This window comes from Entelurus aequoreus, linkage group LG13 (assembly GCF_033978785.1).
Source record: "Entelurus aequoreus isolate RoL-2023_Sb linkage group LG13, RoL_Eaeq_v1.1, whole genome shotgun sequence".
Classification (NCBI taxonomy): domain Eukaryota; kingdom Metazoa; phylum Chordata; class Actinopteri; order Syngnathiformes; family Syngnathidae; genus Entelurus; species Entelurus aequoreus.
Genome location: NC_084743.1, coordinates 31158873 through 31177451, shown reverse-complemented (window position 1 = coordinate 31177451; position 18579 = coordinate 31158873). Strand labels below are relative to the sequence as shown.

The window sequence follows — 18579 nt, the reverse complement described above, 5'->3', positions numbered from 1 at the left end:
TTGTTATTGATATTTGACATGAAGTAATCCAAATAAATGTATATTATTGCATTAAAATAATGTATATAAAAGCCAAACAGCTCAATTTTGGTTTTATCCGACATCACATGGACAAAGATAAGACCTTCTGGAGCAAAGTTCTGTGGTCAGATGAAAACAAAAATGGAGCTGTTTGGCCACAATACCCAGCAATATGTTTGGAGGAGAAAAGGTGAGGCCTTTAATCCTAGGAACACCATTCCCGTCAAGCATGGTGGTGGTAGTATTATGCTTTGGGCCTGTTTTGCTGCCAATGGAACTGGTGCTTTAAATGGGACAATGTAAAAGGAGGATTACCTCCAAATTCTTCAGGACAACCTAAAATCATCAGCCCGGAGGATGGGTCTTGGGCGCAGTTGAGTGTTCCAACAGGAAAATGACCCCAAACACACGTCAGACGTGGTAAAGGAATGGCTAAATCAGGCTAGAATTAAGGTTTTAGAATGGCCTTCCCAAAGTCCTAACTTAAACGTGTGGACAATGCTGAAGAAAGAAGTCCTTGTCAGAAGACCAACACATTTAGCTGAACTGCACCAATTTTGTCAAGAGTGGTCAAAAATTCAACCAGAAGCTTGTGGGTGGCTACCAAAAGCGCCTTATTGCAGTGAAACCTGCCAAGGGACATGTAACCAAATATTAACATTGCTGTATGTATACTTTTGACACAGCAGATTTGGTCACATTATCAGTAGACCCATAATAAATTCATAAAAGAACCAAACTTCATGAATTTTTTTGTGACCAACAAGTATGTGCTACAATCACTTTATCACAAAAAAAGAGTTGTAGAAATTATTGGAAACTCAAGACAGCCATGACATTATGTTATTTACAAGTGTGAGTAAACTTTTGATCAGGACTGTATATAACAGCCATCAACATCCATGTTAAATTCAAGTTTCAAAAAATCCTTTGAAGGGTATATTCCATTAATAATTTAAAAATTATATTTCTTAATTTTTGGGAAGAATTGGGTATGTATATAAATCGTGTCCTTATTTTCCTTAGCTCAACTGTAGTAAACTCCTTCAGGATATATGCTCTCCAGTGTTGAAGGAGAACCTTCACTTCCCATTCTTGTCTTTTACATAGAATCAGCTCTCTGTTGGTGGTAGTCATGGCGCCCTGTAGTCACGTGAGTGCCTTTTGACCAATCATTGAGGAGATGCCCTGAAACCGAGTTGGCCATACTAGCTTAATACACGACTCAGTCTGTCTGGGAGCCTCCGATGTGTGGCCTTCGCCGACTATGTAGGCGTGATACTCCGGCGCCTGCAAACATCGAAATCAGTCATTATTTTTTTGTGTTCTTAATTCGTGCATTTATATACACACCAATGTCGCGTAACATAGTAAATGTCGCTAATAAGCGCTCTTTGACGCTTCTCGTGCTAGCTTAGCTTGTTAGCCGCTAACACAGAGACGCGGAAGTTATCCAAAACGTCATTAAATAGAGATAAAGTTTGAGTGTAAAGTGTTGTGACTGTGTGAAAATGTGCGAAAGAACAATAGCAGAGTACGAGGAGGAACTTTGTCGAACTAAGGAGGAGAATGAGCGACAACATGAACCACTGGACTCCATTTTCAGGACACATCAAGTTGTGTCACACAACGCAGGTTTGTTTCATTTGGACTTTTATGTTGAGTTAAGTTAAGTTAAAGTACAAATGATTGTCACACACACTAGGTGTGGTGAAATTTGTCCTCTGCATTTGACCCATCCCCTTGTTCACCCCCTGGGAGGTGAGGTGAGCAGTGAGCAGCAGCGGTGCCACGCCCGGGAATCATTTTTGGTGATTTAACCCCCAATTCCAACCCTTGATGCTGAGTGCCAAGCAGGGAGGTAATGGGTCCCATTTTTATAGTCTTTGGTATGATTGGTAGGTTTGAACTCACAACCTACCGATCTCAGGGCGGACACTCTAACCCAGGGGTGGGCAATTAATTTTTACTGGGGGCCGCATGAGCAACCCGAGCACTGCTGGAGGGCCACATCGACAATATTTCAATTAAATTTTGCTCAATATTATTTTTGATATATACCGTAAGATAAATAATAATAATAATCAATAATAATAGTAATGGTAAATGGTTGTACTTGTATAGCGCTTTTCTACCCCTTTTTAAGGAGCCCAAAGCGCTTTGACAGTATTTCCACATTCACCCATTCACACACACATTCACACACTGATGGCGGGAGCTGCCATGCAAGGCGCTAACCAGGACCCATCAGGAGCAAGGGTGAAGTGTCTTGCCCAAGGACACAACGGACGTGACTAGGATGGTAGAAGGTGGGGATTGAACCAGTAACCCTCAGATCGCTGGCACGGCCACTCTCCCAACTTCGCCACGCCGTCCCCACGCCGTGTAATACTTCAACATAGTGTGTGTAACAGCAGTCCATGACTAATATAAATAAATTAACATTAATAATAAATGACAGTAAAATAAGCACACGTATGACTGAGGAGTCATAGTGTAACTTTGTGTGGTGTTTGAGTTGTCCGACTTTTTGTGTGGCCATAAACGCACCAATGGTTTAGTGCTATGCGTGTTGGTGACAAGTTGGTTTTGGCCTGGTTTGTACGGCAGAAAATGACTAGTTTTTCGAGATAGAAGTGTTTTACTTTTGTTTTTGGTGTGGTTATGGCCGAATATAAACAGTTTTGCTCAATAAAGTGATCGATATAATTCCTGGCTTCGAAGCATCTCGATAGACGTTACAATAATTGAACGGTGTTCAATTGAACGGTGTTGACGAACACCGTTAGGGCCGCTTGTTGTCACTGTCACTCAAAGTTGCATTGCAAAATTACATAGAATAAATATGTTTATTTTGTTTAGAATTCAGATGGGATTTGATTTGGTGCGCGGCATATATTTGCTGCGCGCAGCGGACGCTTGAGCAGTGCGCAATTGCGCAGGCACGCACCTTAGAGGGAACATTGCATGGCAGTCCATGTCTTGTTGGAAACACGCCATTCTTCATCAACTTTTCTCTTTTTAGCCTCTCGGGTGTAAACCGTGCATCACTAGTCGCTGCATGTGCACCTTCACTCGCAGGTTACACACGGACACACGCCCATAAATAATACTTTTCAAAATAAAAGCAGCACAGTTGTATTGCGCGCACGACATAGATGTTTTTTCAACTTTATTTTGTAATTAATGATTGCAGCTGTTCACATTCACTCACAATCACGCACACGCATACGTCCACACGGAAGTAATACAAATAACGATTTTCAAAACAAAAGCAGCACCGTTGTATTGCACACGATATAGATACTTTTTAAAATTTATTTTGTAATTTATAATTGGCCTCACACGGGCCGGACAGGGACGCACAAAGGGCCGGATGCGGCCCGCGGGCCGCAGAATGCCCAGGTCTGCTCTAACCACTTATGTTTAGAGATGTCCGATAAGGGCGTTTTTGCCGATATCCGACATTCCGATATTGTCCAACTCTTAATTACCGATACCGATATATACAGTTGTGGAATTAACACATTATTATGCCTAATGTTGTTGTGATGCCCCGCTGGATGCATTAAACAACGTAACAAGTTTTCCAAAATAAATCAACTCAAGTTATGGAAAAACATGCCAACATGGCACTGCCATATTTATTATTGAAGTCACAAAGTGCATTATTGGTTGGGGGGGGGGGGGGTTGAGGTGGGGTGCGGGGGATAGCGGGGGTGTATATTGTAGCGTCCCGGAAGAGTTAGTGCTGCAAGGGATTCTGGGTATTTGTTTTGTTGTGTTTATGTTGTGTTACGGTGCGGATTTTCTCCCGAAATGTGTTTGTCATTCTTGTTTGGTGTGGGTTGACAGTGTGGCGCATATTTGGAACAGTGTTAAAGTTGTTCATACGGTCACCCTCAGTGTGACCTGTATGGCTGCTGACCAAGTATGCCTTGCATCCGCTTGTGTGTTTGTGAAAGCCGTAGATATAATGTGACTGGGCCGGCACGCAAAGGACATGCCTTTAAGGTTAATTGGCGCTCTGTACTTCCCCTACGTCCGTGTACACAGCTGTGTTTTAAAAAGTCATACATTTTACTTTTTGAAACCGATAATTTCCGATATTACATTTTAAAGCATTTATCGGCCGATATTATCAGACATCTCTACTTATGTTTAAGGCTGAAACGACGCGTCGACGTCATCGGTTACGTAAATACGTCGACGCCGTTTTTGTGCGTCGACGCGTCGCATATTTACGTCACACTACCGTCATGGCGGAGCGCGAAGCAGACTGTGCGAGTGAGGGGGAAAAAATCACGCCAAAAGTGGTCAAAAGTGTGGGAGTGTTTCAATACACGGCCTAATAATGTTGTTGTATGCACACTGTCGAGCGGAAATGGCCTATCATAGCAGCACAACGGCTATGAACGAACATTTGAAAAGAAAACCATCAACCATCAACTAGTCAATCGTCCGCGTGAGCATACGTTGTCATCATTACACAAAAACATGAATGTGTCATTTGTATTTGCTAGGGGTGTAACGGTACGTGTTTTGTATTGAACCGTTTCGGTACGGGGCTTTCGGTTCGGTACGGGGGTGTACCGAACCAGTTTCTAAGCTAAAGCTAACTTTAGCTGCTGAAGTGTTAACAAGCTGCTTCGCTCCTTCTGCGGCTGCCTCTGTCTCAGCACTCAGCATTGTCCCACCCACACAACCATCTGATTGGTACACACAACGCATTATCAGCCAATCAGCAGTGTGTATTCAGAGCGCATGTAGTCAGCGCTTCAGCGTCGAGCAGATAGGTGTTTAGCAGCATCGGGCAGCGGACTCTCCCCAAATGATAATAAACACCTCCCAGTCAACTACTAGTAACATCACTATGAGCCCGTTGACCTTCTAGGAATATAAACTGGAGCTCAGCTCACTCGCAGTCCTGGCTTGAGGTGAAGGCTACCGGTAATTAGCTCTCAGTTCCAGCCACATCGACCCCCTCTGAGCGCCTATTTTCAGCTGCTGGGAATATTGTAAACAAGAAAAGAAGCAGAGCATGTAGACATGCTAACCTTTCTTCATTACAACTGTTAGTCACTCACTGGAATGAGTAGAATTGGTTATTGTGTACTGTGTTGGACTGGATGTTTATTTTGCACATTTTAAAAGCAATACTTAATGTTTACAGTGCTCCAGAATATTTAGATTGGCACTTTTTTGTATTGGATGTTTATCTTTATTTTTGCACATTTTAGCAAATAAGCAATACTTTCACTTTTGTTGAAATGTTTACACTGTTGTTACAGAATATTTCGTTTTGCACTTTTTTGTATTGGATGTTTATCTTTATTTTTGCACATTTTAAAGCAAAATAAGCAATACTTTTACTTTTGAAATGCTTATACTATTGCAGAATATTAAGATTTGCACTGGATGTTTACTTTTATATTTGCACATTAAAAAGCAAATAAGCTACTTTTAATTTTGTTAAATGTCTACATTATTACAGAATATTTTGTCATGTTGTTGTCAATGTTGACTGAGTGGCCATACTTATTTTTTTTGTAAATAAAAGCCATGCCTTTTGAAAAAAAAGGCCTACATTTATTTTTTCATCTTCGTTTTAAATTTAAAAAATAATCGGTAAAAGGAAAAATAATCTATAGATGAATCGAAAAAATAATCTATAGATTAATCGAAAAAATAATCTATAGATTAATCGATAGAAAAATAATCGTTAGCTGCAGCCTTACTTATGTTTACTGACTTCAGCTGTGAATCTAAATGCAAAATAGATTTTCTTTAAGAACGTGCATTGTCGCGTGAGGCTGATGCATTAAATCAGGGCTGCCAGGTTTCAGAAAATGACAAGAGTGAGACTTTAGTGGCAACATATTGGTCTTTTTTAACACAGATTTGGCCTGTTTTAACGTCGATGTATACCTTTTAAGACTGATGTCCTCACCTTCAGCGGCTCTCCATGCAGCGTGGCCTCCTAAAGTCTTAATTACGCAGATATTACAAATGGAAATCATCTCCACTGTTTTCTCTGCTGGCTCTTCTGTCTCATCCTCTGCATCTGTGTTCTCAATTTGTATCTCTTCTACATCTCCATTCTCATTGTCCTCCATTTCTTCTGATAGCTCTTCATCCTCCAGTGTTGCCTACTCCTCAGTAAGGAAAGTTGCTATTGGCTGTCATAAAAGTTGATAGATGACATAATATCCTCATTTGCATAATTAATAATAATACTGTACTAGAGAGGAATAACGTAGTGGGAGACATAAAAAGTGAGTTAAAACATTGTTTTAAATTATTTTTAGACTTGTAAATGAATTTTCTTTTGTTGACTCTTAGTTTGGTTGTATTCTTCTTTTTTCTACATTGTTAAAGAATCAAATGTGACCAAAACACAGAAGGGGTGAGATATTCACAAAAGACCCAAATCTATTGACTGTCTCAATGACATGAACGATAGGTTTATTTTTATTTTAAGTGTGACAGTGATGAAACATTTACATCTTACTCTGTAAACCGGGGGTCAGCAACCCGCGGCTCTAGAGCCACATGCGGCTCTTGAGCGGTGCCCTGGTGGCTCCATGGAGCCTTTTCAAAAATGTATGGAAATGGGAAAAAAATGGGGTGAAAAATATATTTTTTGTTGTAATATGGTTTCTGTAGGAAGACAAACACGACACAAACCTTCCTAATTATTAGAAAGCCCACTGTTTAATATGTTTGTGTTTATGCTTCACTGATGAGAGTATTTGGCGAGCTCTGTTTTGTCCTCCTAATTTAAGCGGCCCTTGAACTCACCGTTGTCGACTGTGACAACAGTTTGTTTACATGTATAACTTTCTTCGACACTGCCACAGAAAGGCATGTTTTATGCCACTCCTTCTTTGTCTCATTTTGTCCACCAAACGTTTAATGCTGTGCATGAAGGCACAAAGATGAGCTTTGTTGATGTTATTGACTTGTTACAGAGTGCTAATCAGGCATATTTGGTCACTGCATGACTGCAAGCTAATCGATGCTAACATGTTGTTTAGGCTAGCTGTATGTACATATTGCATCATTATGCCTCGTTTGTAGGTATATTTGAGCTCATTTAATTTCCTTTACTAATGTCCTGTGTGTATTTAGTTTATTTTTCCATGTTTCATGACACATTATCTGTATGTAATATTGGCTGCATTTCTGATAGTTGTTAGTGTGCTGTGTTGTTCCAGACCACAGCAAATGTTACCCAGCTTCCATTAGAAGAAGACAGCCTGCCGTTTCCTTTAACTTGGACACACACATCTATACCTTTGGCCAGTCTAAGACGGTCATTTCCAGTTGTTATCTCACCCTCTGAAAAGTTTTACTAATGTTTTCCATTGTTGTAAAAATGTGTGGAATAAATATTAAATTTCAACATTCCTGTCAACAAAGATTTGCGTCGGCCAGCGACACATAGTCATTTTGATAGTAGGCTAATATAGATATTTATTTCACGTGTTGCCTTAATTATAACACTTATATAAGTCTTTTAATTTTTTGCGGCTCCAGACAGATTACTTTTTTGTATTTTTGGTCCAATATGGCTCTTTCAACATTTTGGGTTGCCGACCCCTGCTGTAAACCAAGACACAAACAGCGGCAACTTTGCAGCAGAGAGTGTGTGTGTCTCTTCTTTGCTCGAACTGGAATAGAATGGAACTTTATTCTCATCGCACTTGAACGTCCAAGAAAATATGCTTTTAGGACCAGCTGACAGGGGAGCCTGTGAGGAAAGGCTCACAGCGGCACCGCTTGTACATTGAGGATATTAGAGTGATGCACGGTTTCATGTCTCCAAAACATCCCAAAAAAGTTGCTAGATTTTATCGCTAGTTGCTTTTGAGAAAAAAATTCACTACGAGGAGTTGTATAGATACTAGATTTAGCAAGAAAGTCGCCAAGTTGACAGCACTGCACTTAGGTGTGTGCAAAAAAAATAAAAAAGCTAAGACCCACCTTAGGTTGTTTCTGATTGGTTTACATTATGTGGTGCCTTCCAGTGTTTCCCATAAACTGCCAAGATACCTGTGGCGGTGGGGGCGTGTCTATGGGCGTGGTCACCATGACATCATCGAGTAATTTGCATAATTTACTACAATGATATGATTTTCTCTAAAAAGGCTAAAAAAATGTATACTTACTAATTAATAATAACAGTTTTGTTTTAAACGTCGATCCATCCATCCATTTTACAATATAATTACAACACTTTATGTACATATTTATATACAGATTTGAACAATAAGTTATTCACTGAAATGTATTTATTAATTGTGGTTCTTACAAAAAATATATCTTATAAAATATAAAAGCTAAAATGTCTCTTAAAGCTCTGCCCCTGTAATTAGTGCATACTAAATAATTTAACATTAGCCTACTACTACAACCATATTATTTACCAGCAACATAAAGTGAAACAGAGGCAGAGGTGTCCTGCCACAGTCAGTAACAAATAAACAGAAAACAGTAGTGGTCAAATACAAATAAGGCAACAAGAGAAGTATCCTACACTTCTCTTTTGTAAAGTAAATCTGAACAGCCTATATGGGCATCTACATCAACTATATGATTTGCCTGAGAAGCTGGACAGGACAAAAAAAATAATATTTATTTTATTTTTTTAAATTTGTGACGGACGTAATTCTTTCGTGGCGGGCCGCCACAAATAAATGATTGTGTGGGAAACACTGCCTTCTGTGGTTGGCTAGATTTAGGTACCAAAATGTATGGATTGGTCTGTGAATGGTTCTTTCGGTAAGTCACTCAAAATTACTCAAACTACGACAGGCTGTGAGGAAATACGTTTATTTTTATGAACAAATAAATATAGAGTAGTGAATGGGGAAATATAAGCATATAAGTGCGGTGTAAGAATGGGTTAAATTGTGTGACTCACACACAAATGAATGGATGGATGGATAGTAGTGTTGTCGGTCGATATCGATAATTATTGATACTTTTTATGACTTATGCAAAATGAGGACCAGGAGTGAAGTGAAGTGAAGTGAATTATATTTATATAGCGCTTTTCTCTAGTGACTCAAAGCGCTTTACATAGTGAAAACCCAATATCTAAGTTACATTTAAACCAGTGTGGGTGGCACTGGGAGCAGGTGGGTAAAGTGTCTTGCCCAAGGACACAACGGCAGTGACTAGGATGGCGGAAGTGGGGATCGAACCTGCAACCCTCAGGTTGATGGCACGGCCACTCTACCAACCGAGCTATACCGCCCCCAGGAGAAAAATATATAAAATGTTAGCATTTTATATTTAAAATGTAACTTTCCCCTGATTATAATAACCTCAGCTATCAAGGTAGAAAGGAAAGGAAATGTCATCACAACCCCATGGAAAACACCCAAATAATGTAAACAAAAATCTAAAATCACATTGAACACTAAACAATAAACTCTTTAAATTAAGGCGCAACTATAAGGAATGAGTAAGAAATGCTTAATAAAGTGTAACAAAATAGTGCAAAGAGTGATAATGTAAACATAGAGAAAGCTGAGAAGAACTACTGTCTGCAGGTTTAAGTTTAGCAGGGAGTTACGGCTGTGTAACATTTCATTTTTGGTCTGTTCTTCTTATTCAAGTAACGAAAGGAATTTATGTTATCCAGTAATTATTATTTTAATCTTATTGGACCAAATTACCATCATTTTAAAGTAGCGCATTTGTTTTATTTTGTAATTGATTTTATTTATACAGCCTGGTACTTTAGTTTCCTCCTGTTGTTTCCAGATAGCTAATAAGGAAAGAAAAGCGAGACGTTTTGGGACATGTTGCTGTGTTGTGGAGCTTGAATAAAGTGGGGTGAAGTGGGTCCTCCCATTGTGATGTTTTTAGCAAGGAAGACAACACAACTAATATTCTCAGAACAATTCAACTGTAACCCACCTTTCACCCTCAGCCTCTGTGATTGGTGGGAGAAAAAATAATAGGGTTACAGCTGTGCTCGGTGAGTGCGGCAAATGTGGACCACATTGGTCTGACTACGATCCGTTTCGATAAATCCTAAACCATGAGACAAGATGTTGTAACCAAACCCTGATAGCGTGTCACTCTCACTGACCAGTGATCACTTCTTGCGTTGCTCTGTTACCAGAGGGTTAGTGCCTTTGTTTAGGCAACCAACCAATGCTTGGCAACTTCCGGTTTCTTCCGAAGCAGAAGAAAAAAAAAGTTATGAACCTTCTATCAAAGCATTTTTATAGATATTAATTGATATCGAATGTGTCTATCTCAATATACTGATATCGTTTTATCACTAAATCCTACTTTACGTGTTTGTTTTTTACTCAGTGTTTTTTTTCTTCCTGTTACTTGAGAATCACTGGTCACATGGACAAGTACATGTTCCTTTATGTCCGGAAAAGCTTGAGTAATGATGACATAACTGATTATTATTCGCAAATGAATTTGTCCGCGGCAAATTCTAATAATGATTTTTGTGGACAACGTCAACGATTCCTTGCATCCCTACAAATTGCTGTTATTTTAAATACAATGTACAGTATTGTTGTTTATAGGAACAATTAGGTGCTTCCCTACGCAGAGAGTGTAAGTTGACTGTATCTTTTCAGATATTAATGTGTTAGGTAGGTGTACTTAGCAACATTTCTCTGCCATATGGAGTTGTTTGGTTCTACAGCATGACCATACTGGATCAACTGCCAGTTTGCGCATGCAGGACAGTAACTGCACTTAGACAAACTGTCCAAAATTAATTGCCAAAGATAATTACCTCTGCCTCTTCCTGCTCCTTTTTGGAGAAGTTGTAATAATAAACTGGAAACTTGTGATGTACCATATTGTAACTAGGATTGTACCGTATACCGGCACTAACAAAGTACCGCATTACTAAAGAAGTAAAAAAAAGATACTACTGGCTACTTAAGAGAAATAGTATTATAATTCAAGTGTTTAAAAATGTTTATATTCTTTAGTTTTATTTTGTAAAAGTTTTGGGTTTTTTTTTGATGATAAAGAAAAAAACGTGTGTTGGGTGCTTCACATCCGGTTTTAACTGACGTAACACAAATTCACTTCCTGTTGTCATTTTGCTTTGAGTATTGCAATTTGAGATTTTGTCCATTGCCGACAATCAGTCAACTCTATGGTTTTTAAAAAAAGAAATAAACAGATTGTGTCATCCCCATACAGAAACTTCCTATCAACACTATTAGTAAAATATTGTGTGCAGGAAAATAGATGTTATATAATAAGAGGTTTTGGAGGCCAAAACACAACCAACTGTGTATGTGACGTCTCACTAGGAAGCAGCAATCGCTTTCCCTATCGCTAATCGCTGTTGGTGGTACCTCTTAACAATTGCCTGTGTGTAGCAGGACCGATAATCAACATATCTGCTTTCTTGGCAATAAGATGCTGAACATCCATTTTTTTATTTAATTAAGTCTGTCCTCCAGCTGACTTCAATTTGGTGTGTTGTCCGCTTTAGGGGCATGTAATGTTGGGTGTCATCAGCATATCAGTGAAAGCTATTGCTATACTTTTATATAATGTCGCCTAGCGGCAGCATATATTTCCTTCACAATACAGGGCCAAGAACCGAACGAGGTTGAACTCTGCAACTGACCTTAACATACTCCGAGGTCACGTTATGGGATACACAACGTATCCTTGCAGGGATATAGGAGCTAAACCAGGAAAACGCTAAGTCTGACATGCCAATACTTGATTTGATGCGTTTTAACATAATGTTATGATCCACAGTAGAGGTGGCCGAAATAATACATTTTTATATGCATTGCAATTCAAACATGGACGATCATAAAATCGATTAGTAAACATCAATAATCGATTTATTTATTGTAAGTAAAGTAAAGCAGAGAGTTCTAAAATTTGTCTGACCGCAGCGAGCCACCTCATCGAGAGATCCGACCATCTCCTTTATTGTAGAGCACTTGTGTTCCAGTTTTGCACACATTTCCATTAATTTAATAAATACAATGGGAATCAATGTAACTGTGTCTTATTACAAATGCACTGGTTTGAAAAGTTGCAAGTAAGAAACGCTTATTTAGTGAAACGAAAATAAATGTAAAACTTCATCAATATACATAAATTAAATGTAAGTCAATAATCGATTTTTAATCGAATCGTAGCGCCTGAATTTTAATCGAATTGCTAGGTGCCCAAAGATTCCCACCTCAAATCCACTGTATCAAAGGCAGCGCTGAGATCATGCGCCAGCAACACAGATGACGTATCGGTATCCATAGTTAGCAACAGATCATTGGTCACTCTTGCGAGTCTCAGTAGGGTGATTTGCCCTGAAACTCGACTGAATGGGATCATTTAGCTGCTGTGCAACAATTTTCCCGAGGATTTTAGAGATAATCAGTAGGTGTGACACCGGCCAGTAGTTTAGAAGGACACAGTCGAGGTTAGGTCTTTTAAGCAGAGGAATATTAACTACTGTTTTGAATGCTACGGCAACAGTATCGGAAGAGAGTGATAATTTAATTATATTTAGCACTCATGGTTCTAATATAACAAACAGTTCCTTAATGAGTTTCACAGGAAGTAGGTCTTGTAGACATGATGTTTGTTTTGTCCCATTGAAGAATTGTGAGAGTTCCTCTAGCGTTACCTCTTCAAAATGAGAGAGATTATTTTGGAAAGCCTTTTCCATAATGCATACTTTTGCAATTGCGTTTATTGGACACGGTTGGAGCTGGAACATGGCGTCTTTAATCGCCTTTTTAATTAGCGTTAATTTCTTAGAAATAAATTGCATAAAGTTGTCAGCTGAGTGGTTGGAGCTACTAGGAGAAGACCCTTGTTGGGTTAGCGATGCTCCTGTGTTGAATATTTAGGATTGTTTTTATTGAGACAGATAAGATCGGTGTAATAATTAGTTTTAGCTAAGGTAAAAGCATCTTTATGATATATTGAACTATCGCTCTAAACCAGATAAAAAATACCTATAGTCACATGCCATTTGCAGCCCAGCTTTCTACATGATCGTTTAATAGGTCTGGTTTCTTCTGTGAGCCAGTGGGTACGTACGCCTTTTAGGGGTCTTTTATTTTTAACGGTGCAATACTCTCAAAGGCGTTGCGCAAGGCATCATTATAGTCATCAGTGAAGCTATCTATAGAGCCCACATAATTGGAGAACGGTGTCATTATCGAGGGCGGTAGGCCGGAGAGAGTTGTAGTTGTAGCAGCATTAATGTTACAGCTGCTAAAGCATTGGTTATTCTCAGATTGTTGACAATGGGTCAGAATTTCAAATTTTATGAGGTAGTGATCGGACGTTGTTTTGGTGTATGGGAGGACCAAAGGTCTATCGTATAACCGTTGAGATGTGTGGTTCATATATTATTTGAGTAAGACCACATTTGTCTCGGAAGGTCTAACGGGGTATTCATGTGAAAATTTAGATTTCCCATTATAATTATATTATCTGCATGATAGATTGTAACAGCAACAAACTCTGAGAATTTGCTGATAAAGTCTGAATAAGGCCCAGGAGGGCAATAAATAACAGTCAGAGCAGTAGTGGAGCAGCAAACGTCATAGTAAGAACGTCAAATTATTTAAATATTTAGGTTCGGGCTATGGTTTGCAGCAGAGACTACGCCTCCACCCTTTTATTGTTTACATGGGTGACCAATTCACACACAGCTGTGCATAGTTTGTAAAACAAACACCACCAAAGGCTGTCATATTGTTGTTATTATTGTTATCATGTCCCATTGTCTGATGTTTGCTGTGTTGTCCACATGTTGTAGACATTTTGGTCCGTCTACATATGTCATAATACTTAACATGCCTGAAAGAAAGTGTGTTTGTGTTGTTTGCAGATGTCCAGCAGGTGATTTGTCGTCCAGATGGATTTCCTCTACAACCGAAAGGTGAGAGCTCCACTTTGAAGCAGGAGGAACCACAGCCCGCCCATGTTAAAGAAGAAAAGGAGGAACTATGCGTCACTCAGGAGGAGACAGATCTCACCAAGTGGACACTGACTGGTGTCCCTGTGAAGACTGAAGACAAACCGCAGGAGTTCTCACAGCTTCATCACAGTCCAAGTGAGGAGGGCAGAGAGATGGACCCTCCAAGCAGCTGCTCACCACAACACATAACAGAAGTTGATGGAGGCCACTGTGAAGAATCAGAAGCATACAACCTCTTAGATTCGGATAACGAGGACACATTAAGCGCTCCTGAGGATGAACAGCGACTTTTGAACAGCAATACAGACTGTAAGGGTGATATGAGGACTCAAACAGAAAATAAACACTCTGAATGCTCCGAAAAGAAAATGGGCAAAAAGGGTTTGCTCTGCTCAGTTTGTGCGAAAAGCTTCTTTCATAGTTGGGACTTGACTCGACACATGCGGGCACACAAAGGAGAGAAACCCTATAGCTGTTCAGTCTGTAGTAAAAGATTTTCTCGAAATGATATTTTAATTCAGCATAAATTTACTCATACAGGAGAGAAACCTTTCGTGTGTTCAGTTTGTGGTAAAAGTTTCTCTGCCATGTCCAGCATGGTGTCACACATGAGAATACACACAGGGGAAAAACCCTATTCGTGCTTACTTTGTTCTAAATCATTTTCCCAACACAGCAGTTTGACAGCACACAAACGCACGCACACAGGAGAAAAACCTTTCAGTTGCTCGATGTGCGATAAAAGTTTTTCTACCAAGTCAAATATGGTGAATCACACGAGGACGCATACAAGAGAAAAACGTTTTTGTTGCAATATTTGTGGCAAAATGTTGATCAAAAAAGTATCTTTGATTGAACATCAAAGGACACACACTGGAGAAAAACCTTTTAGTTGCTCCGTTTGTGGAAAAAAATTCACTTCAAATCCAAACATGGTTAAACACATGAGAATACACACTGGGGAAAAACCCTTTTCCTGTTCAGTTTGTGCTACAGCATTCGCTCGAAATGACTATTTAATGGCACACATGCAGATGCACAACAGATAATGAACGTCTTCCTGAGTAGCTTGTGTTGAAATATTGTCAAATGATACAGAATTTAAAAAAATATTGGGATGGAGAATGACACTTGCATGTTCTTCTCACATGTTGACTTGGTCTACAAAAAGGCACAACAGCGCCTTCATTTTCTCAGGACACTTAAGGATTTTTAATGTCAACAAATACATTTTAACATTTTTTAAAAGATCTGCCACTGTCACCACCACAACAAAACTTACCCGCATAACAAATCAGGCAAGTAAAATACCCAGAATAGCTCAACTTCTTTTGACTAAACTGCACAGGCACTCTGTGGGAAATAATGCCATCCTCATAACTGAGGACCCCTCGTACTCCCTGCACCACTCCTTCATGCTGCTGCTACCAGGCAGACGATACAGAACCCCACTGGCCAAAACTGTTCACAAGAAATCATTCATCCCCTATGCATTAACGGTTCTAAACAACATGTAATAGGCCGCACTGTCTCTCTTTTTTTACCTGTTGCTGTGAATGTTGTTTTAATTTTGTGATGAAGCCGTGTCAAAGACAAATTTCTGTTTTTCATGTCGAAACAGACAATAAAGCTATGTCCTGTCTATCATAATTAAACGTGAAAAGTCACCTAGAAAGTGATGATCTGCTGTGTTTGATACCATATTATGTCATGAGTTTCCAAATTGGTGTGCCGTTAAGAACAGCAGCTCTACAAATGCAAACTAACTTTGGAGCAAATAAGATATCCTGACTCCTTATCAACCGTAGACAGAATATTTATTGAATATTATGTTTTCCTCCCCTCTAAGTGCGTTTGTGTTGTGTAAATATTTCATGTTATTTAGTACTGCACATATTTTAAAATAAAGATGATTTTGATTTATACCTCTTTGTGGCTCTTGTTTTCCTCTCTTCTCATCTCAAACAGTTTTCAATATCGCCACAAGATTGCAGTGGTGCAGGCCTGGGCAATTATTTTGACTCGGGGGGCCACATTTAAAGAAAAAATGTGTCTGGGGGCCGGTATATCTATTTTTAGGAACACTAATACAAAACCTCACAGAAATGTCTGATTGAATGCTAAAAACGTCATGACAGACCGCCTTAAAAAACGGAATGGTATTTTACATTTTTCTATGAAGGATAAACACTGAATATTGACACAATATTAACATCACACCCCCTTTCGATCGACATATTTTACAATCAAGTGAAACGCAACAAAAATGCAACAAACAGTGAAATATGAACGCGGAGGGTACAAAATAAACCCACCTACAATCTGACATATCTGATATTTCACGAAGCTTTAGAACTTTGTTTTGAAAATCTCCTTCCCTCCCACACTGCTTGGTGCCTCGTCTGAGCTGCTGTGACGTAGATGACCATAGTAACTAATTAGATGACCATAGTAACTAATTAGATTACCTTAGTAACTAATTAGATTACCATAGTAACTAGTATATCATGCAGATTCCAACCATTGAAAGACTTAGTATACCGGTAGTTGAAGACTTACGGTCATTAGAAAACATCACTGCACATCATAATGGCAGCTACACTTTACATCTTAAAGATATTTTAAAAATTAGTTGGGAATGTCCGGCGGGCCAGATTGAAAAGCTTTACGGGCCGCATGTGGCCCCGGGCCTTAATATGCCCAGGTCTGCAGTGGTGTGACCAAGGATGTAACCAAGATGTGAAAAACACCTTGGTCAAATAGCAGAAGATGAGGGCAGCCAACGACTCACTAAAATGTCATTAATGTAATGGGTTATTCCAGGTCCCTACACCCTATTTATGTGTGTATGTATTGTCTTAATTATCTAAATTTATTTAATAGATTTTGAACCTGAAAAATGTGAACATAACACGCCTAGTGCAGCCCCTGCTTTGTCCTGCACAGGGCTGCCAAATGAGGGCGTGACAGCGCTAGGCATAGAGCTAAATACCCAAGCTGTTGACACCATGTCTAATGCAATCTTTTAAAACATCAGTGAGTGAGTTTTACACGCAGCACTTGGTGAGCAAACTGACCCCACTTGGATTCAGTACCCCCCCTATGCAACTGGCTGTTTGACTTCCTCACAGACAGACCCCAGTCTGTGAGAGTGGGCGACAACACCTCCAGTGCCATCTCCCTGAGCACCGGCTCCCCCCAGGGCTGCGTCCTGAGTCCACTGCTGTTCACTTTGATGACTCATGACTGCTGCGCCAGGTCCACTACCAACCACATTGTGAAGTATGTGGACGACACGACAGTAGTGGGCGTCATTCGTGACAACAACGACATGGACTACAGGGAAGAGGTGAAACATCTGGTTGACTGGTGCAGAACCAACAACCTGGTCCTGAATGTCAACAAGACCAAGGAGATCATCGTTGACTTCAGGAAGCACCAGTCCAGCCACGCTCCACTCTTCATCGACGGCACAGCGGTGGAGATAGTATGAAGCACCAAGTTCCTGGGGGTGCAGATAACTGACAATATAACCTGGTCCCTACACACCGGAGCTCTTGTAAAAAGAGCTCAGCAGCGCATGCACTTTTTGCGTCGGATGGAAAGAGCACAGCTCCCTCCCCCCATTCTCACCACATTCTACAGAGGCACTATAGAGAGCCTACTGACCAACTGCATGCATCTCTGTCTGGACTGGAGCCTGCAGAGCCTCAGACTAGAAGTCTCTGCAGAGAGTGGTGAGGACGGTGGAAAAGATCACCAGGACTCCTCTTCCTCCTATCCAGGAGATCGCAAAAAGCCGCTGCCTGACCAGGGCTCAGAAAATCTGCAAAGACTCCTCCCACCCCCACCAAGGACTGTTTTCACTGCTGGACTCTAGAAAGAGGTTCCGCAGCCTCCGAAGCAGAACCTCCAGGTTCTGTAACAGCTTCTTCCCTCAGGCCGTAAGACTCTTGAACGCATCATAATTAAATTATCCCCTCAACTCGTCCCAAAATGGATTAACTCGCTGAAATAAAAAAAACAATACAATATACATCCATAAACGTGGACGCATGTGGAAAAGTGCAATATATTTATCGGTACAGTAATCTATTTATTTATTTATATATATGCACCTTATTGCTTTTTTATCCTGCACTACCAAGAGCTTATGTAATGTGCTGTAAAGTTCAAATTTGAATGACAATAAAAAGGAAGTCTAAGTCTAAGTCTAAGGCTAAAGTACATTTGCTTGCCTCGGTTTTGTTAAGTGTTTGAGTTTGAGTTTGAGTTTATTTCGAACATGCAAGCATACAACATGATACATCACAATTTCCAATTTCTCTTTTCAACATGTTCGAAAAGGAGTAGGAAGAAGCAGAGCTTATTTAATCCTACCCCTTTTCTTTACATAACAGTTGCAAAACTTTTTGTTCACTTCCTGTTCACAATTTATTCACAATAAACTCCATAAGTAATCACAATAAAAATAAGTAAATAAATAATAATAAGAATTTGATAATAATAATTGGTGAAGTAAGTCATATTTCATATGATGAGATAAGTAAGATTACTTTAAAAATGAATGAATGGATGGATGAAATAAATTGAGAATGTTT

The 18579-nt window shown here is 39.6% G+C and overlaps 1 protein-coding gene across 1 annotated transcript; it reads left to right on the top strand.

Moving 5' to 3' along the window:
• Positions 1-1204: 1204 nt before the first annotated feature.
• Positions 1205-15903, top strand: LOC133663316 (oocyte zinc finger protein XlCOF6.1-like). Its single transcript, XM_062067698.1, has 2 exons — positions 1205-1656; positions 13889-15903. Exons 1-2 carry the CDS (start codon positions 1533-1535, stop codon positions 15025-15027), a joined length of 1263 nt encoding a protein of 420 aa, XP_061923682.1. The 5' UTR covers positions 1205-1532; the 3' UTR covers positions 15028-15903.
• The last annotated feature ends 2676 nt before the right edge of the window (positions 15904-18579 follow it).